The sequence below is a fragment of the Neltuma alba genome, unplaced genomic scaffold, assembly GCF_004799145.2.
Source record: "Neltuma alba isolate B1F8T4 unplaced genomic scaffold, ASM479914v2 tig00012898_pilon, whole genome shotgun sequence".
NCBI lineage: Eukaryota > Viridiplantae > Streptophyta > Magnoliopsida > Fabales > Fabaceae > Neltuma > Neltuma alba.
Window position 1 is genome coordinate 234477 of NW_021637269.1, and position 21438 is coordinate 255914.

Sequence of the window (21438 nt, forward strand, 5' to 3'; positions counted from 1 at the left end):
ATATAGAGTCTGCCGGCCGCCGGAGCCGGAGAAACGTGTGAAGACCGTCACCTCTCCTCTGCAAAAGGTAATACTAATTTAAGGGCTAAAATTTTGCTATAAAAGAAGCAATATATCACGCACACAAAACATCGAATTATATTTCGCACTTCCAACAAATTCTAGTGATCCAACAAATGGCTCTCAACATGAAAGTAGTGTTAGTGATGGGGTTTGCCATTTTGAGCCTTTTCTCAGTGGCTTCTGCCATTTCTGGAACTGCCACCTTTTACACTGTCTATGTTCGTAAGTATCCCATTTCTCTACTACATATGTATGCTTTACTTATTATTCAAGCTTCTTCGATTGCTTCCATATTAGTCTTATTGGTTAAACTATATAAGATTCCATTATATATATGGTTCCTTGAAAAGCACCACACTTGTACCAATTTTCCCTCAGATACACACACATGTGGAGTACATACGTCTCATATATCATATCGTGTGAGTATTCGATCAACAAGCATTACAAAAAAACAGACTTTAGACGACGACTTTCGGCGGTGACAAAAAAAGTCGCTGCTGAAAGTCCACTTTCGGCGGCGACACCAAAAAGTTGCCGCTGAAACCAAGACTTTCAGCGGCGACTTTTCTAGTCGCTACTGAAAGTTCGCCATTGAAACCAAGACTTTCAGCGGCGACAAAAGTGTCGCCGCTGAAAGTGGACCTTCAGCGGTGACTTTTTTTGTCGCCGCCAAAAGTGGACTTTCAGCGGCGACTTTTTTTGTCGCCGCTGAAAGTATAATATAATAATATATTTTATTTTATAATATTAATAAACAAATTGCCGAAAGTGGACCTTCAGCGGCGACAAAAGTGTTGCCGCTGAAAGTGGACCTTCAGCGGCGACTTTTTTTGTCGTCGCTGAAAGTATAATATAATAATATATATTTTATTTTACAATATTAATAAACAAATTGCCGAAAGTGGACCTTCAACGGCGACTTTTTTTGTCGCCGCCAAAAGTGGACCTTCAGCGGCGACTTTTTTTGTCGCCGCTGAAAGTATAATATAATAATATATATTTTATTTTACAATATTAATAAACAAATTCAATCTGGCTCAGCGGCAAGAAGGTTGGACACGAAGGGAGGCGGTCACGAGTTCGAACCTGGAAGAAGACACATTTAAGGTGAAAATATTTAGACGATGACGTGGCGAGGAGGAGTGACGTGGCAATGACGTGGAGGTGGCTAGTGATGATGTGGCGGTCGGCGGTGATGATGTGGCACCGGCGGTGATGACGTGGCATTGGTAAAGCCAATTCTTCTTAGGCATTACTTTCAGCGGCGACAAAAAAGTCGCCGCCGAAGTGACGTGGCAATGACGTGGAGGTGGCTAGTGATGATGTGGCGGTCGGCGGTGATGACGTGGAGGTCGGCGGTGATGACGTGGCGGCCGGAGACGATGACGTGGCACCGGCGGTGATGACGTGGCATTGTTAAAGCCAATTCTTCTTAGGCATTACTTTCAGCGGCGACATTTGTCGCCGCTGAAACTTCTAAAAGTCGCCGCTGAAAGTATCTTTTAACGGCGACCTTTTTAGTCGCCACTGAAAGTTTTCAGCCACGGCTGCTACGGCAACGACTTTTTAGCGGCGACTTGTCGCCGCAAAAAACTTTCGGCGGCGACTTTTGTCGCCGCTAAAAGTCAATTTTTTTTGTAGTGCTGCTTGGTTCTTTTTAGAGAAGAGCAGGGGGATTAAAAAAGATATATAATAATATAACGACGGTTTGACCCAATAGACACTAGGCAACTCTTTTAAGTTTTACTTAAGTGGGAGGTTACGCATTCAACTTTGAGTGAGTATGTTGGGCCCGTTAGATGAAGGATGATACAGAAAGAAAAAACATGGTTTCTGCTAGTTTCGTCATTGAGAGAAATTAATTGGCATGGTGTGAATGGTTATCATTGGCAGCCTCGGCATGTTATGGATTTCAAGATCAAGGGACTATGATCGCAGCAGCAAGCGACCCAATCTATAACAATGGAGCTGCATGTGGAAGAATGTACAGAGTTACCTGCACAAGTGGCACCAACAGTGTGCCGAATCCTTGCAAGGCCGGAAGCGTCACAGTCAAGGTTGTCGACCGCTGCCCTTCGCCGGGATGCCAAGCAACCTTGGACCTCTCTCAGGAAGCTTTCTCTCTTATTGCTAACCCTGACGCTGGAAAAGTCAACATTGACTATGTCCAGTAAGTCAATAATTATTCTCTATTTCCATTAATTACTGTTGGGATTTTACTTTTGTTAGTTTTCCGAGTTAATTTTATTACTACTGACTTTTCCGTGGTGTGTTTTTTCAGGGTCTGATGCTTCTGGAAGAGAATGATCAAGAAAAATAATGATATATAAGAATATCAATAACACGTATATTATATAGATGTACGTACTTCATTTCTGTCCTTACGTTTCAATAAATGTATGGTAATTGTCATTTCTGTTTGGTCAGAAAATATGTCAGGCTTCAGTACTTAGCTATATATGTGTATGAAAGAGGAGAACTAACAAAACCCATTTGTATAATCTCAATGTCTCCAAAAGGGATTAGTTATTGATTATCAATCAAAACATATCCTAAATACATTACACCAAATATTGAACAACCAACAACTCTTTTCTTCCTTCTAGTGATACAAAATATAATGAACAAAGGGAATAGTCACTTTTATGATCGAAAATTAAATGTGCTTGTTCTCTTTAACTTAAGTTCTAAAGAAGGGATAGTTCCAATAAACTCTCTTAATAGCCAATTAATATCAGTTAATCTCAAAATATTCTGAAATTACACTGCACCCGTAAACAAATTTTTTGTGAGAAGACAAAAATACCCTTACCTTATTTGAGTTATGAATAGCTGAATTTGTGTTGTAAATTGCTAAATTTTTATTATAAATAGCCAAATCTAAGTTGCAAATCCTTATAAATTTTATGGGTAAATGAACGAACAACTCAAATTTGACAATTTACAATAAAAATTCAATGATTTGCAATGAGAATTTAAAGATTTGCGACCCAAATTTGAAGGTTTGCAATTCAAATAAAGTAGGGGTATTTTTGTCTTCTCACACAAATTTTTTTGGTTAAAGTGGTGCAGTGAAGTTTTAGAGTTTTTTTGGGGGTTGACTGATATTAATTGGTTATTAAAGAGGTTTACTGAAATTTTCCCTTCTTTATTTTTTAGTTTAGACAATCCAAACCTTTTAACCAGTACTTCCCCTGATGTCAATTATATCTATTATATGTATAGTGGTTGCTCATAATATTTAATAATATCACTAATTATTAATGCCTTTTCAATATGTATATAGAAGTTTCTGATGGGCATCGGCCGTGTACGAGATTTGCTTCCAATTCGAATGAAGAAAAAAAAATTCTTTTAAATTTCACTACTACAGAAAACTGCTTTCGAGATGCTAATTTATGGTGGTTATAAAAGAAAAAGCTTTTTCATAAATACACAAAATAAGTTATAGAACCTAAATCATTTTTAATATAATGACTTAATCCACTAAAAAATAAATTTCTTGTGAAGTTAAAAGCTCAATTCCCCTCATAACTGGAACAAATAACTTTCCTAATATCTTTTAAAAGGTAATATATTTATTTGAATAATAAAAATTTGAGCTTCCTGATTTTTTTAAAAAAATTACACAAGCATTTAGTTACAAATTTTTTTGAAAAGTTAACTTCTCTTACAAAATAAGTTAATTCACCTGCTGGTGGCGCAATTACTACGTGTTTGGAATTGTGTGGTTGTAGAGATGGGAAGCATATGCCAATCTCTGACGTTATTTTCGCAGCCCTCCAGCTAGGGCGCCATTGCAAGGATGTTCTTCGAATTTTCCATGTATATATTAATGACATGTACAAAAGTATCCTCTGAGATTGGAAGAGTTAATATTAGTTTTATATGTAAGACCTATTTTATATCGTTATTAATTTTTTTTCAAATTAATCCTGTTGATATTCTTCCAACAATAATCAAAGTAAGAGCAGAAATGAGGGAATTAAGGAAGCTGCTTAGAATATTTTAGAAAAAACACATCATATTACTACCTTTGGTCCTTAATATAAAAACTCATTTGACTTTTATTTTGGTCCTAAATATAATAATACAATTCACTTTGTCTTTTATATTTATCCATTGTTTTCTAAGGTAGTCCTTGTAATAATGGTAATTTTAGCCAATACACATTAGTAAGGATATTTTAGAAAAGACGACACTTATTTATTACAAATAACTAATTTAATTAGTTTTCTCAATTTACTCAAATTAATTAACTAGCTACTACTTCCGATCCTAATTATAAGAGTTAATTGACTAATTTGAGGAGATTAAGAAAAGAAGTTAAGTTAGTTATTTATAATAAATATGTATTGTCTTTTCTAAAATATCCTTATTAATCAAATGTATGGGCTATAACTACTATTGTTAAAAAGACTATGTTGAAAAAAAATACATAAATATGATAGATAAAGTGGACTGTGGTATTATATTTAGGACCAAAATAAAAGTCAAACAGGATTTTATATTAAGAACCAGAGGTAGTATTATATCAAGGACCGGTGGTGCTAACTAATTTAACTAATATTGCTAATATACTCAAATTAGTTAATAAGGTTTTTCATTAAAGAATGGAAGAGTATATCTATAAAGAATCTAAAGTACTTAAAAATAATAAAGTTTATCTCCGATCTCCCGTCAGATTAGCAACTAGTTTTAATTTAGACGAGTTTATTTCCATCGACAATGATTAGATTAGAGCGTTTTGTCCTCTGACATTTGATAAAATTGATTTATAATTTTGCCTTCTCTATCCAACGTTATTAGAACCCATCCTATGGTCAGAGTAAAACAAAACATAATAATCACTACATATTGTTTTGCAATTTTCTGAATTGGCTGGGCGCTTTGGATGCACGCCGGCCACCCAAATTAATTTCAATTCCTTGCCCTAAAATTCTACCCGTACATTGTTTTGCTTTTTCTCTACGTAACAATCAAGGTTACGTGCATACTGGTTTATATAATAATACAACTTTCAGAAGTCACCCGTGTTTTGATAAATCGGATCAGAACAATGATAACCCTGTCAAATTAATAATCAACCTCAAACTGATTAGAACTAGGAAATCATGTGGTCATTTAACATCCTAATTTGCATTTCTTAGGGCCGTATACTAGAGTTTAGACTTTAGACTCGAATATGAGGACGTAGGAAAAGATAGAATGCATCTGAGTTGGATTTGGATGAATCAGTCAGAAATAAACATTTGTAGACAACACAATCGGCGTCGGATATGTATTGTTTATGTGAATATGAACGTAGAAATTAGACAGAACAGCGAGCGAAGAGAGGAATTTTGAGAGGGAAACACGTGGGCTCTCATAGCTAGGGTAAAGATTTTTGACTTCTCTTGGATGTGTTTTTAAGCTCTAACACCAGAGTAGGTAATTTTCTACATTTCCACCAAAAGTTTTAGGGTTTGATAGAATAATTTGGGGTTTGAGTCACACCACTAATGAGCCATATGATACATCTTCGTTTTTAGGTTCCATGTACAAAGCTCATTCTAGTTTAAACTTGGTTACCAATATCAAAATAAAATGTATCATAAATAAAACTATTTAATTATTATTTTTGAGCAGTATATCTAAAATATACAAATTAAACAAATTAAACCCATATTTTATAGTCATATACTGATTATGCTATATAATATATTTAGAGAAAGAGAAGACAAATAATGAGTGTAGAAGTCAATCCCCCCCCCCAAAAGGAAAAGAAACTCTGCATATAATTTGATTTATGGTCATTTGATTTTCAGATGTATGATTATTAAAAAGCTAATTAAATATTGTATAACACAACCAGGGACTTCTAGTTCATAAAGAGTCTGGCCGGTTCTCGGGCGGCAGAATTGAAAAAAGAAAAAAAAAATCTACAGTTTACGAGCTTAGATTTTGCTATAAAAGGAGGACTAGCTAATCTCTCTCGCACAACACATCCACACTTGCAACAATAATTAAAATCAGAGTGCTCTCAAAATGAAAGTAGCGTTGGTAATGGGACCTGCCAGCTTGAGCCTTTTCTTAGTGGCTTCTGCCATTTCTGGAACATCTCATATGGAGGACAAAAAGAATACTATACATCCATCTTATAAATAAAATCAGGGATAATGGCGAGCACATTTCATGCTCATTAAAAAGATCAGCATGAATTCTCATCTTAATCTGCACCATTCAAATTAATTTTGGATGGCTTGGATTTAATTTAAATAGTTTTGATAGAGAATATTAGCGTCGTGCAATCTATATAGCTAACCCTATAGTGGAATAAAGTTTATAGTTGTTGTTGATTATATTTTAAATATTTTTTTATTGATATAGAATTTAAGATCAAGCTGATCTTATAACTGACACTTTTTAAAAAAATAAATTTATTATTAACAAAATTAAAAATTTGAAATTTGAAATCTACACTGGTCAAATCATATTTTAAGTGGTCAAAATTTTATTATAGTGATTAGCATCAAACGAAAATTGAGGATAATGACTTTAGATTTGTAATTGCAATCCATTTGAATTATCGGTGATGAGATGAAATTGATTTTGAATATTTGAGTACAACAATAAATTCTAAGGAGAATAGATCGATTTTAAGTAGAAGCTTGTGGATGGCTTGTTAGTACAAAATCATGATTTTTGGTTGAAAATAGATTTTAAAATCTTAAACAGCCACTTTCAGTTTCAGCCAAGTGCCAGCTGACTGCCTTCGTTTTTGGGGGGGGGGGATAAAATTTGAAAAAAAGAAAAGTAGGGAAGAATACACAGTACTGTTTTTCTGGGCTTATGAAGATTAACTCATAAATGCAAATTATATCGAAGCCCAGTGTTTTATCGGACCAGTACTCTATTTTGCCACCCAAATTACAATCCATAGTCCATACAAGCACACGCTTCAGTCTTCATGCCTCCATGCGGGTTTATTTAACCCGAACCATCATACGGACAGTATGTGTTGATTGTAATTTGGATTAGTACGCAGCTAGTCTTACATCATCTTGTGGTTTTTGTTTAAGCGTCCATTAATACAATGAACAGTGATTTGATTCATTATCTATTAACAAAGTCAACTGTACTGTGTTTAATGGAATGCGGATTTATAAAATTTTAAAAGGAAATTTTAAGAAAATCCGTCATTGAAAATATTATTAGTTATAATGACTTAAATTAGAGCATCGAATATGTACACAATTTTACAGAATACTTTCACTTTCTGTGTACAAAAATTTACGAGGTCATTTTCTTTAATTTTTAATAGAAGGCTTTTTCCCAAATTTCTCAAAATTACAATTATTATCTTTACTTTTAAATATAAAATCTATTTTGTAGTGCAAATTTGAATTGTAAAGTCGGGGAGGCGTTACTTGTTTTGGTCTATGTTAAGATAATTAAAGGATAACAGTTAACTTATGGAATATTTTGGTAATGATAATCAGTGAACAAGGAAGCACATATGGGCTTTATCTAATTGCCAGCTGCAATGCAAATTTGAGCTTATTATCATTATGAAACTCATAAATGCAAAGTCATTTATTAATGGTGGAAAAAAAAAAGTTCATTTCTTAAATATGATATATCCAAACCCAATATTTAATTTGGGAAAATCTCTCATTAAAAAATTTAGTGAGAAACTGAGAATGACTGGAATCAAAATATTGATACTTATTGCGTACAAAATCTACAGAATACTAGTATTTTTTATATATAAAAATTTATCATATCTCTTTTTATCAATAAAACTTTTAATGAGGGACTTTTCTTCAATTTTCTCAAATCAAAATACTTTAGAACTATCAACTACATGTTTTGGTCTGTGCAAGATAATTAAAGATCACTTATAGATAACATTTAACTTATTGAGTATTACCTCTAGTCCTTAATATAAAAGCTCATTTGATTTTTATTTTGATTATAAATGTAAGACTCTAATCTATTATGTCTCTCATATTTATCTTTTTTCTCTCCTCAAAACAGTCATTGTAATAATGGAAGTTTTAACTAATACACTTGATTAGCAGTGATATTTTAAGAAAGACCACCTGTTTATTACAAGTAACTAACTTATCAATTTTTTTAATTTACTCAAATTAGTCAACCAACTCTTATATTAAGGACTGGAGGTAGCATTTTGGTAATGATAATCGGTGAACAAGGAAGCATATATAGGCTATTTCTAAATGCCAGGAGCGATGCTACTTTGTGCTTATTATCACTATGAAACTCAAATGCAAATTCATTTCTTAAATAATAATTCTCCGGTTATTAATATAAGATCTAATTATAGAATTGGTTTTGGTCTTAAAGTAAGACATATTTGTTATATTTATTAATTTTTTTCAAATCATCCATATTAATACTCCATCAATCATAACTGAATAGGAGAGGGAGGGAGGGAGGATATTAAAGAAGATTGTTAAGATATTTTAGGAAAAATATGTCATATTTATTATAATTAACTAATTTACATAACTTTCGTAATCTAATCAAATTAGTTAAAAAAAATTTACATTAAGAACGGAGAAGTATGATTTATCCAAACCCAATATTTTATTTTATCCGATTAGTATTACGTTTTGTTGCTCAAATTACAATACAAACATATTAGCATACTCTTAAAGTCTTCATGGATTTGTTTGACCCGCATCACCATACCGATATTGTTGACTCGATCAATGAATTAAGTGGATAAGTTCAAGACCACAGGGCCCTAGAGTAATAAAGACTGGCATAATATATTTTATTATTCTTATAATATCATATAGTCCCTTTTCTACCAGAAAATTTACTCCAATACGCATTTTTTCTGTTAATTGCCCATCTTTCATGAAACCTTATTCAATGAATTTCCATAGATTTTGCGTCAAAGCTTTGGACTCTTATTGCGTAAACTGTGGCTCGTATATATGCGCATGGTGTAGAACGTACCCATAGAATATATACGTTCCCAAGTCTAGTTTTTCATTTGAAATAAAAAATCAACCTCCGTTCCCCAAGGCGACTTGAAGAATCAGGCGACGAACGAATTTATTTTGGCATATTAAGTTTTTTTGGTCGTAAAGTCATAAACTAGGTCCATCTATACTCTTTTTTTTTTTTTTTTTTAAACCAGCTAGCCGCTTTGACTGAGTCGCATTTTCGTGCACTTGCCTGAACCCTTCGATCTCTATACACAAAAATAAGCACAATGAACCCTTTTTAAGAATAAAAGGCTAAGGCAAGAACCATGAAGAGAAAGACCAATCAAGACAAAACATATTCATAATTAATATATATAATATTAAAATCTCATTTTTATAGTTTGGGTGTGTGAAGGGAAAAACATGATGGCAACAGAAATGAGATATATGTTAGCCGAGTCGTGAGACAATGAAATTCTTCGACGTAAAATATATATATACACACATACATTTATATATATATATATATTATATGATCGAACATACAGAAAATTCATTTTCCATGCTTATATCTAATCAATAATTTGATTAATCCATTTTTCTCAAATTCTTACGATCCGAACCACCACGTTAAATACCATATGTTGCCTCGGGACGTCGACGATTTAGTCAAAATTATCGTTACACACACACACTCCTAATGATCTGGTCAGCCGTAATTAATGTCGGGTAATTAATGCAGCAAAGTCCTTCTGTTACTTGTGCAAACGGGAGACGTACTCGCTATAAACTAAATGCAAATAATGAATTGAATTGCCAGAATTTTCTTTGTGAAAAATCAAAGACATGGCGTCATGGCTCTAGATATAGAGTCTGCCGGAGCCGGAGAAACGTGTGAAGACCGTCACCTCTTCTCTGAAAAATGTAATACTAATTTAAGGGCTAAAATTTTGCTATAAAAGGAGCAATATATCCCCCCCGACTTGAACGCACACAAAACATCTAATTATATTTCGCACTCCCAACAAATTTTGGTGTTCGAAGAAATGACTCTAAGCATGAAAGCAGTGCTAGTCATGGGGCTTGCCATCTTGAGCCTTTTCTCAGTGGCTTCTGCTATTTCTGGAACTGCCACCTTTTACACTGTCTATGTTCGTAAGTATCCCCTTCTCTACTGCATATGTATGCTTTACTTATTATTCAAGCTTCTTCGATTGCTTCCATATTAGTCTCATCAGTTAAACTATATAGGATCTCATTATATATATGCTTCCTTGAAAAGTACTACACTTGTACTAATATGTCCGTCAGACACACACACGTGTGGAGTACGTCTCATATATCATAAGAAAAATTCCAGAAAAAGCCCTTGGAATATAGAAAATTTCAGATTGGATCCTGGAATTTTAAAAATGACAGAAAGGGTTAATGATGACCCAATCTGTCCTGTGCAAAATCAAGAGGAATTGACAACTTTGTCCTCATTTGTATTCACTACAATGATTTAAGGAATTACTATAAGGGTTTAGGCGTTACCTAGATTTGTGTAGAGAATAACTACTCACTTTTGTTATTAACTACAACGCACCTGACTACGAAAAAGTGAGTAGTTATTCTCTACACAAATCTAGGTAACGCCTAAACCCTTATAGTGATTCCTTAAATCATTGTAGTGAATACAAATGAGGGCAAAGTTGTCAATTCTTCTTGATTTTGCAAATGACAAATTAGGTCATTGACCCTTTCTGTCATTTTCAAAATTCCAGGATCCAATCTGGAATTTCCTATATTCCAAGGGTTTTTTTGGGATTTTCCCTATATCATATCGTTTGAGTATTCGATCAACAAGCTCCTTGGTTCTTTTTAGAGAAGAGCAGGGAGATTAAAAAAGATACTACCTTCGGTCTTTAATATAAGAGCTAGTTGACTAATTTGAGTAGATTAAAGAAACTAGCTAAGTTATTTATTTGTAATAAATAGGTATTGTCTTTTTTAAAATATCTTTGCTAATCAAGTGTATTGGCTAAAATTATCATTATTACAAGGACTACCTTGAAAAAAATAGATGAATATGAGAGATAAAGTGAATTAGGGTTTTATATTTATGACCAAAATAAAAGTCAAACAAACTCTTATATTACCTCCGGTTCTTAATATAAGATCTCGTTTGACTTTTATTTTTGTCCTAAATATAAGACTCAAATCCACTTTGTCTTTCATTGTTATGTATTTTTTTCTAAGATAGTCCTTCTAACAATGGTAGTTCTAGCTAATACACTTGATTAGTAAGGATATTTTAAGAAAGACAACACCTATTTATTACAATTAATTAACTTAACTTCTTTTTTTAATCTCCTCAAATTAGTCAATTAGTTCCTATAATTAGGACTGAAGGTAGTATTAAAGACTGGAGGTGGTATATAATAATATAACAAAGCCTTTATAAATACTATTGAGACGGTTTGACCCAATTCACACTAAGCAACTCTTAAGTTTTACTCAAGTAGGAGCTTACGTGTTCAACTTTGAGTGAGTATATGTTGGGCCCTTCCGTTAGATGAAGGATGATACAAAAGAATAAAACATGGTTTCGGTTAGTCTCGGCATTGAGAGAAATTAATTGGCATGGTGTGAATGGCTATGATTGGCAGCCTCGGCATGTTATGGATTTCAAGATCAAGGGACTATGATCGCAGCAGCAAGCGACCCAATCTATAACAATGGAGCTGCATGTGGAAGAATGTACAGAGTGAGGTGCACGGGTGGCACCAACAGTGTGCCTAATCCTTGCAAGGCCGGAACGGTCACCGTCAAGGTTGTCGACCGCTGCCCCTCGCCGGGATGCCGAGCAACCTTGGACCTCTCTCGGGAAGCTTTCTCTCGTATTGCTAACCCTGACGCTGGAAAAGTCAACATTGACTATGTCCCGTAAGTCAATAATTATTCTCTATTTCCATTACATTACTGTTGGGATTTTACTTTCGTTAGTTTTCCGATTTTATTACTACTGACTTTTCCGTGGTGTGTTTTTTCAGGGTCTGATGCTTCTGGAAGAGAATAATCAAGAAAAATAATGATATATAAGAATAATCAATAACACGTACGTTATATAGATGTACGTACTTCGTTTCTGTCCTTACGTTTCAGTAAAAGTATGGTAATTGTTATTTCTGTTTGGTCAGGCTTCTAGCTATATATGTGTATGAAAAAGGAGAAGTAATAAAACCCATTTCTATAATCTCAATGTCTCTAAAAGGGATTAATTATTGATTATCAATCAAAACATATCCTAAATACATTACACCAAATATTAAACAACCAACAACTCTTTTCTTCCTTCTAGTGATACAAAATATAATGAACAAAGGGAATAGTCACTTTTATGATCGAAAATTAAATGTGCTTGTTCTCTTTAACTGAAGTTCTAAAGAAGGGAGACTTTCAATAAACTCTCTTAGTAGCCAATTAATATCAATTAACCCTAAAAAATTCTGAAATTACACTGCACCCTTAAACAAATTTTTTGTGTGAGAAGACAAAAATACCCTTATTTTATTTGAGTTGTGAATCTCTGAATTTGTATTGCAAATAGCCTGATCTGAGTTGCAAATCCTTGCAAATTTTATGAGTGGATAAATGAACAACTTAAATTTGACAATTTACGATAAGAATTTGATGGTTTACAACAAGAATTTGAAGATGTGCAACTCAAACTCGACAATTTGCAACTCAAATAAAGTAGGGGTATTTTTGTCTCACACAAAAATTTTTGGTTAAAGAGATACAGTGAAGTTTTAGAGTGTTTTGGAAATTGACTGATATAAATTGGTTATTGAGGAGCTTTACTGAAATTTTCACCTTTTTTCTTTATTTTTTAGTTTAGACAATCCAAACCTTTTAACCAATACTCCCCCTTAATGTTAATTATATCTATTATATGTACATTAGTTGCTCATTATATTTGATAATATCAATGATTATTAATGCCTTTTCAATATGTATATAGAAGTTTACGAGATTTGCTTCCAATTCAAATGAAGGAAAAAAAATCTTCTAAATTTCACTACTACAGAAAACAACTTTCATGATGCTAATTTATGGTGGTTATTTAAAAAATGTCTTTTCATAGATACAAAAAATCAGTTATAGAACCTAAATCAATTTTAATATAATGGTTTAATGCGCTAAAAATAAATTTCTCGTGAAGTTAAAAGCTCAATTCCCCTCATAACTAGAACAAGTTACTTTCCTAATTATCATTTATAATTACAAAATAAAAAGGGTAAATTTGTATCTTTATAATTTAAAAGGTGATATATTTATTTGAATAATAAAATTTTGACTTCCTGAAAGTTTCTTTAAAAAAATTACACAAGCATTCAGTTATAAATTTTTTGAAAAGTTAACTTCTCTTACAAAATAAGTTAATTCACTTGCTGGTGGCGCAATTACTACGTGTTTGGAATTGTGCAGTTGTAGAGTTGGGGAGCATGCCAACCTCTGACGTTAATTTCGCAGCCCTACAGCTAGGGTGCCATTGTAAGGATACTCTTCGAATTTTCCATGTATATTAATGACATGCACAAAAGTATCCCTCTAGGATCTAATTGAGAAATTAATATTGGTTTTATATGTAAGATCTATTTTATATCTTTATCAATTTTATTTTATATTTTTATCAATTTTTTTCAAATTAATCATATGATATTCTCCAAACAATAATCAAGTAAGAGAATAAATGAAGGAATTAAGAAAGATGCTTAGAATATTTTAAAAAAACATATAATATTAACTAAATTAACTACTATATTTAATTTATTCAAATTAGTTAATAAAGTCTTACATTAAGGAGTAGAAGAGTATAACTACAAAGAATCTAAAGTACATGATTAAAAATAATAGAGTTTTTTTTCCCGATCTCGCGTCAGATTAGCAACTAGTATTAATTTAGACGAGTTTATTTCTATCGACAATAATTAGATTAGAGCGTTTTGTCCTCATACATTTGATGACATTAATTTGTAATTTTGCCTTCTCTACAACGTTATTAAAACCCATCCTACGGTCAGAGTAAAAAAAAACATAATAATCACTAGATGTTGTTTTGCAATTTCTGAATTGGCCGGGCGCTTTGGACGCACGCCGGCCACCCAAATTAATTTCAATTCCTAGCCCTAAAATTCTACCAGGACATTGTTTTGCCTTTTCTCCACGTAACAATGAAGGTTACGTGCATACTGGTTCATATAATAATAAAACTTTCAGAAGTCACCCGTGTTTGATAAATTGGATCAGAACAATTATAACCCTGTCAAATTAATCAGCCTCAAACTGACTAGAACTAGTAAAACGTGTGGTCTTTTAACATCCTAGTTTTCATTGCTAGGACTTAGATAACAAACGGTTAGTATGAAAGATGAGTTAGGTTAAGATTAAGTTTAACTGAGGTGAAAATAACATAAAATTACCAAAAAATATCTTGGGGCCTTATACTAGAGTTTACACTTTAGAGTCGAATATGAGGACGCAGGAAAAGATAGAATGCATCTGAGTTGGATCAGGACGAAGGAGTCAGAAATAAACATAGGTAGACAACACAATCTGCGTCGGATATGCATTATTTAAGTGAATATGAACGTAGAAATTAGACAGAACAGCGAGAGGAGAGGAATTTTGAGGGAGAAACACGTGGGCGCTCATATCTAGGGTAAAAAATTTTGACTTCTCTTGGATATGTTTTTTCTACATTCTACCAAAAGTTTAGGGTTTGATAGAATAATTTGGGGTTTAAGTCACACCACTAATGAGCCATATGATGATGCATCTTGGTTTTTAGGCTCCATGTACAAAGCTCATTCTAGTGTAAATTTGATTACCATTGTCAATATAAAACGTATCATAAGTAAACTATCTAGTTACTCCTCTAATCCTAAATATTGTATAAGGATCTTATATTAGGACCAGATGAGTATTATTTTTGAAAAATATATCTACAATATACAAATTAAACAAATTAAACCCATAGTTTATAGTCATATACTGATTATTCTATATAATATATTTAGAGAAAGAGAAGACAAATAATGAGTGTAGAAGGCAATCCCCAAAAAAAAAAGAAAGAGAAACTTTGCATATAATTTCATTTATGGTCATTTGATTTTCAGATGTATGATTATTAAAGAGTTAATTAAATATTGTATAATACAACAAGGGACTTCTAGTTCATAAAGAGTCTGGCCGGTACTCGGTGGAAAAATTAAAAAAGAAAAAAAAAAAATTTACAGTTTACGAGCCAAGATATTGCTATCAAAGGAGGACCAGCTAATCCCTCTCGCACAACACATTCACACTTGCAACAATAATTAAGATCAGAGTACGTAATGGCTCTCAAAATGATAGCAGTGTTGGCAATGGGACTCGCCATCTTGAGCCTTTTCTCAGTGGCTTCTGCCATTTCTGGAACTGCCACCTTTTACACTGTCTATGTTCGTAAGTATCTCATATTCGTCACGTTGCCTTCTATTATTCTGCTTCATCACAGCATTCTTGCACATTACCATTTTTGCACATTGTGAAGAACTCAGTCTCGCCCTCTAGATCTATCAGGGAAGGGCATAAAGTAGAGTTACCTTCCTTTAATAACTTTCTCACTGATCACCTCACACGGTGATTGATTTAGAGATGATAAAAAAAAGTTGAGGTTGGTGTGATTATTTGAAGCTTCTGCATGCAATGGATTTCAAAACGATGGAGTTATGACCGCCGCGGCGAGCGACTCTCTCTGGGACAACGGAGCTGCATGTGGAAGAAAGTACAGAGTGAGGTGCGCCAGTGGTACCAACCAAGGCGTGGCTAACCCTTGCCGGGGTGGAGCCGTCACAGTCAAGATTGTCGATCGCTGCCCTCCTCCGGCATGCAGAGGAACCATCGATCTCTCCCGTGAAGCTTTCTCTGCCATCGCCGACCCCAAAGAAGGAAAAATCAACATTGAATACACCCAGTAAGTAAATTCAATTCCCACTTCTTCAATACATCACTGTTGTTATTTTGGTTTACTCCGATTTCTTTTCATTTGTTTGCTGCTGATTTCATTGTTTGATGTGTTCAATTTTCAGGGTATGAAGCTTCCGGGAGATAATTCAAGATTTATCTAGGAGCATGCGGAGTTAATGGTCAATAAAACGTACATCAAATGTACGTGATGGAGAATAGAATTCATTTTCCATGAGTACTATGTGTCAAGTGTACTTTGATCTGTGTTTAACGATTTAATTAATAAATTATCTGTTGTTCTCAAACTGATCAAATTTAATTTCTTTCTCTTGCTTCATACAAAACAACACTGAAGAACAATGAAAAAGGAAGCCGAAAGTTATAATATTAAGGGGGTCAGAAGTTTGTAATTAAAAAAAGGAAATGGAAATTCTGATGGTCATAGGGAAACTATTGGACCTCAACTTCGAAGAACATGATGGATGACAGTAATTAAAAACGAAGGGCCAACACCTTCTATTGCCAATTAATATAAGTCTGAAGTTGGATTGTGTATGTATATCTCTTGGTTGACCCAAAAGAGAAAAAACAAAGACAAGTGTGTGTGTGTGTGTGTGTGTGTGTGTGTTGAGGGTTAATACTTCTGTGGCACTTTGGATATGTAACTAACAGTCCTACATTGGAGTTCTTGACTAATTAAAGACCGAGAGCAAAGGGTAATTAACGAAACTGCGTTGAAGCTTCTGCCTTTGGGGTGCTTTGGCTGTAACTTTGGTTGTAACTAATAACAGTTCTATACACTTTGGTCGTAACTAAGCTAATTTAATTTGAATGTATTCATTGTAAAATCACAAGCATTTAAAAATTCTATTTTAATATAATAGACTGAGCCATTTGAAATTATCGCAATTCGACATCGTGATTTGTCTTTTCCATATCTTAAGATATTTTTCTGAGATTTTCTCTATTTTTATGTATGTTAGATTCTCAATCTAATAATTACTAGTGACTTCTTTCTGGGGTATTGTCAGCGTCATGCATGCTTGTAGAATAGGACATATAATCAGGTCGTACCAAGGGCAATTAAGGAGCATATTGTGGAGCTGATATGGTAATAAAATGTTTGACAACCACAACTAATTAATAAATAGATAAATAACACGTACGTCATGAGATGTGCATCATGGAAAGTAATAGCTTCATTTTGTTCCTTGCTCCAAGCACAATATGGAGCTTTTTAATTTCTGTTCATATACGTTTCAGTAGAATTATATATAATATATATATATATATATATATATATAAAGATGAACTCCTATTCTATCGAAAGATGCTAAACATGAACAATAATGAAAGGGAAGTACGTAGTATAATTTACAACACAGAATTAAAAAAATTACCACGTGTTTGGAATTGTGTGGTTATAAAGTTCGGAAGCAGGCTAACCACATAAACCAACCAACCTGTCACTATAATTTCACAGCCCTAAAACTACAATCCCATTAGCATATTCTACTTCAATGTGCCTAAGTGGAACTAATGACCTGTATGCATCAGACTCTCATATATATATATATATATATATGTATGTATATATATTCAATTAACTCATCGTTTAATTTACAAATGCATAGCTTATGACCTACTACCTCCGGTCCTTAATATAAGACATCGTTTGACTTTTATTTTAGTCTTAAATATAAAACCCCAATCCACTTTGTCTTTCATATTTATCTATTTTCTTCTAAGGTAATCCTTCCAATAATGGTAGTTCTAGCCAATACACTTGATTAGTAAGGATAGTTTAGGAAAAATAACACTTATTTATTACACACAACTAACTTTACTTATTTCCTTAATCTTTTCAAATTAGTCAACTAGCTCTTATATTTAAGACCGGAGGTAGTATATATATAAAGTTTATTTTAAGGTACAACTACAAATTCAGATTAGCTAGTGCAAGTTTCCATTGGCAATATATGTGTATATATAGACACACACACACAAACAGCTCGGGGTTTTGTCCTCTACGTATACTTTTGATAAACATTTTTGCAGTTTCGTAGATGTATCTCTCTCTCGCATTCTTACATATTAATGAGAACCCATCTTTCTTTGTTTCTGCAGGGTAAAACAAAACAGTAGTGAAGAGAAGCTGTACCTGATGACTTATTTCGAGAATTCCAAGAGAGTATATATTCGTCCAACTTTACAAGCCAAATACATCCAAATTTCTTCAGGACTACAAGGAGAAAGAAAAATGTTGTTAATAAGTGATAATATAAGTTATATATAGAGGATCATTATGTTTTCTGAAAACAAACGTGATTAACTATATTAAACGTGTAGAAAGAAAACAAGTTGAGTTGTGTATCCGTGGGTGTAACTAGTTAACAAACATACATTGACGGCAATAGAATGTAAAGTAATTATAATTATAATAATGAATAAATACGAATATTAAATCATGATGGTAAAATGTGCGTCGTGGATAACGTTCACGTTCGGTTTTCCATATGCACAAGGTATTGAGCCTTGTCATTAGTCCGGCCATTTACGTTTCAACAATAGAATTATTTTTATGTATTACAGCTCCCTCATCATTCTCTTGAGAGATACACATTATCATGAACAATAATGATAGGAAGCAGTAATTTATAGCATTAATATATATATATATATATATATATATATATATAGATCTTGATTCCTTACAAATTGAAGGACATGGGGAAATTTGTCAAATTTTTCAAATTTTTAGATCTTTACACATGAAAGATAAAATAGACTAAAGTTTTACATTTAGAATTAAAACTAACTCCTTAACTAACCCATATATATATATATATATATTTAGGATTGCAGGACTACTATTTAATAAATATGATGTGAATAATGTCTAAAATATACAAATTAGACATACCTATAGTTTATAGTCTATACTGATTATTCTATATAATATATTTAGAGAAAGAGAGCACAAATAGTGAGTGTAAAAGGCAACAAAAAAAAGGCTTTGTATATAACATAATTTCATTTATTTATATATGTCATTTTACTTTCAAATGCATGATTACGGAAGAGTTCATTTGATTAATGTTGTTTCATACAACAAGGGACTTTCTTGTTCAACCAAGAGTCTGGCCGGCTCTCGCGGGTGGCAAAATGAAAAAAAAAAACAAACCTATAAATTACGTGCTATAAAAGGAGGACTAGCCAATCCCTCTTCCCACAACACATTCACACTGAGAACAATTAAGTGCAAATGGCTCTCAAAATGAAAGCATTGTTAGTAATGGGGCTTGCCATTGCAACTCTCGTCTCGGAGGCTTCTGCAATTTCTGGAACTGCCACCTTTTACACTGTATATGTTCGTAAGTATCCATATTCTAGTCTTCTCCTTACAGCGTTTTGAGAGACAATAACAAAAGTTGCGGTTGATGTGATTAATTGCAGCATCTGCGTGCAATGGATTCCAAAATGACGGAGTTATGATCGCCGCCGCGAGCGACTCGCTCTGGGACAACGGAGCTGCATGTGGAAGAAAGTACAGAGTGAGGTGCGCCAGCGGTACCAACCAAGGCGTGGCTAACCCTTGCCGGGGTGGAGCCGTCACCGTCAAGATTGTCGATCGCTGCCCTCCTCCGGCCTGCAGAGGAACCATCGATCTCTCCCGTGAAGCTTTCTCTGCCATCGCCGACCCTAACGAAGGAAAAATCAACATTGAATTCACCCAGTAAGTAATTTTCCCTCTCACCTTCAGTACATCACTGTTGTTTTATTTTGGTTTACTCCCATTTCATGTCATTTTTTTGCTACTGATGATTTTTTTTTTTGGTGTCTTCAATTTTCAGGGTATGAAGCTTCTGGGAGATAATGTAATATTTATGTAGGAGATCAGCAGTTTGGAGTTAATGGCGAATAAAACGTACATGAAATGTACCTGATGGAAAATAGAATTCATTTTCCATGAATAATGTGTCAAGCGTTTAATTTGATCTGTGTGTTAAATGTTTCAATCAATAAAATATTCATTGTTTTATATACCCTCTCCCACACATCAGAACTCTCACGACTCAAATTGGTCAAATTTAATTTCTTTCTCTAGCGTCATACAAAACAGCAATGAACAATGAAAAAGGAAGCAGAACGATATGGAATTAAACAAGACGAAGAGAATATAATATTGCATGCAGGGCCGTCAGAATCATATTGAAACTATATATATTCGGCCTCTATCACGATTTCAATACAAACAATACGAGACGGTTAACTTCGATGAATATGATCGGTTATAAGAATAACGAAGGAGCAACATTTACGCACATGTGCGTGCATAAAAGACCGAAGTTGGATTGTTTATCTAGGTTGACCCAAAAGAGGAAAAAACCAATGTTTGGATTTGGAGCCACTTTGTCTGTTTGAGGGGAAAATGAGCCGGGTAGGATGTTGGGTTGGACGAGTTACTTTGATTACTTTTGTTTCCTTCCAAACAACATTGCTTTTGGTTTTCTAGAAAAAATGAAAAGAAAATGCTTCCCAAATGTGACATCTCATCCAAAAGTTTGAAGACTAAAGACCAAGATAAAGAAGATGATGGGGGATGTCATTATCCAAGTTTTTTTTTTCTTGGACCAAAATTAGTCAAGTTTGCTGCATATTAAAAAAAAAAAAGATATGAAAAGTAGCGTATGGTTGGATGATAGAAAAACACACAAGAAAAATTCAAAATCCCAAGCCTATATTTCCATGCACCAATTTAATGTGTAGCAGGCTTAATTAAATGATGATGATATTCCACGTCAAAAAACAATGATGATGATATTTGATGGGTTACTTATGCATAGGTAAATGTGTAAGTAAGATTTTATAAGAAAATAATTCTCCATATATATTGTAAATTTTTCGGAACCAAAAGATTTTAAACATTATTTTTTTTCTAACCACGAACCATATTATTTGCATTAATAAAAGAAGTTAAAAATCTGTCAAGTGATTATATTAATATAAATTGCCGCTTTATTTTATTGTCATTTAAAATTTATTTTTATATGTTATGATTGTTATTCTTATTTTTTTAAAAAGAATTATTATGTAATTATAAGTTATATTACTTCAATCATGATCATTCTAACTCCAGTTTGAAATGCTGTCTTAATTAGTTTATTGAGCAATATGATTTTCAATATGTTAAAAAAAACGCACAAATTATGTTCAATTTTAAGAGTTATGTTCTTTTTTTTTGGTGTGGAAGAACCTCAAGGGTTATGTTCAGTGGCACTTTGAATGCAACTGCCAATGCTATAAAGTTCCTGACGAAGCTAGATTTGTTTTGTTGGTGAAAGTATAAAATGAGTTTCTTTTACATATCTAAAATATTAAATAGAGGCTAAACTCTTTCTGTCACATTGCCGATATTTTTTATTTTTTAAGTTTT

General features: G+C 33.2%; 4 protein-coding genes across 4 annotated transcripts; all 4 read left to right on the forward strand.

Moving 5' to 3' along the window:
• The first annotated feature begins 138 nt into the window (after positions 1-138).
• On the forward strand, positions 139-2567 carry LOC114732295 (EG45-like domain containing protein). The gene is made up of 3 exons (XM_028919593.1): positions 139-285; positions 1960-2236; positions 2348-2567. The coding sequence occupies exons 1-3, from the start codon at positions 177-179 to the stop codon at positions 2352-2354; spliced, it is 393 nt and encodes a 130-aa protein (XP_028775426.1). The 5' UTR covers positions 139-176; the 3' UTR covers positions 2355-2567.
• Positions 2568-10019: 7452 nt separating this feature from the next.
• Positions 10020-12274, forward strand: LOC114732300 (EG45-like domain containing protein). The gene is made up of 3 exons (XM_028919598.1): positions 10020-10163; positions 11660-11936; positions 12044-12274. The coding sequence occupies exons 1-3, from the start codon at positions 10055-10057 to the stop codon at positions 12048-12050; spliced, it is 393 nt and encodes a 130-aa protein (XP_028775431.1). The 5' UTR covers positions 10020-10054; the 3' UTR covers positions 12051-12274.
• Positions 12275-15388: 3114 nt separating this feature from the next.
• LOC114732277 (EG45-like domain containing protein) lies at positions 15389-16012 on the forward strand. Its single transcript, XM_028919574.1, has 2 exons — positions 15389-15497; positions 15729-16012. Exons 1-2 carry the CDS (start codon positions 15389-15391, stop codon positions 16010-16012), a joined length of 393 nt encoding a protein of 130 aa, XP_028775407.1.
• A 3254-nt stretch (positions 16013-19266) lies between these two features.
• On the forward strand, positions 19267-19741 carry LOC114732278 (EG45-like domain containing protein). Its single transcript, XM_028919575.1, has 2 exons — positions 19267-19375; positions 19458-19741. Exons 1-2 carry the CDS (start codon positions 19267-19269, stop codon positions 19739-19741), a joined length of 393 nt encoding a protein of 130 aa, XP_028775408.1.
• The last annotated feature ends 1697 nt before the right edge of the window (positions 19742-21438 follow it).

Excerpts from the sequence above, each read along its gene's own strand:
- LOC114732277 (XM_028919574.1), top strand. The coding sequence starts at position 15,389 with ATGGCTCTCAAAATGATAGCAGTGTTGGCAATGGGACTCGCCATCTTG. Across the intron at positions 15,498-15,728 it reads CTTTTACACTGTCTATGTTC|CTTCTGCATGCAATGGATTT; the intron begins GTAAGTATCTCA and ends GATTATTTGAAG.
- LOC114732278 (XM_028919575.1), top strand. The coding sequence starts at position 19,267 with ATGGCTCTCAAAATGAAAGCATTGTTAGTAATGGGGCTTGCCATTGCA. Across the intron at positions 19,376-19,457 it reads CTTTTACACTGTATATGTTC|CATCTGCGTGCAATGGATTC; the intron begins GTAAGTATCCAT and ends GATTAATTGCAG.
- LOC114732300 (XM_028919598.1), top strand. The coding sequence starts at position 10,055 with ATGACTCTAAGCATGAAAGCAGTGCTAGTCATGGGGCTTGCCATCTTG. Across the intron at positions 10,164-11,659 it reads CTTTTACACTGTCTATGTTC|CCTCGGCATGTTATGGATTT; the intron begins GTAAGTATCCCC and ends TATGATTGGCAG.
- LOC114732295 (XM_028919593.1), top strand. The coding sequence starts at position 177 with ATGGCTCTCAACATGAAAGTAGTGTTAGTGATGGGGTTTGCCATTTTG. Across the intron at positions 286-1,959 it reads CTTTTACACTGTCTATGTTC|CCTCGGCATGTTATGGATTT; the intron begins GTAAGTATCCCA and ends TATCATTGGCAG.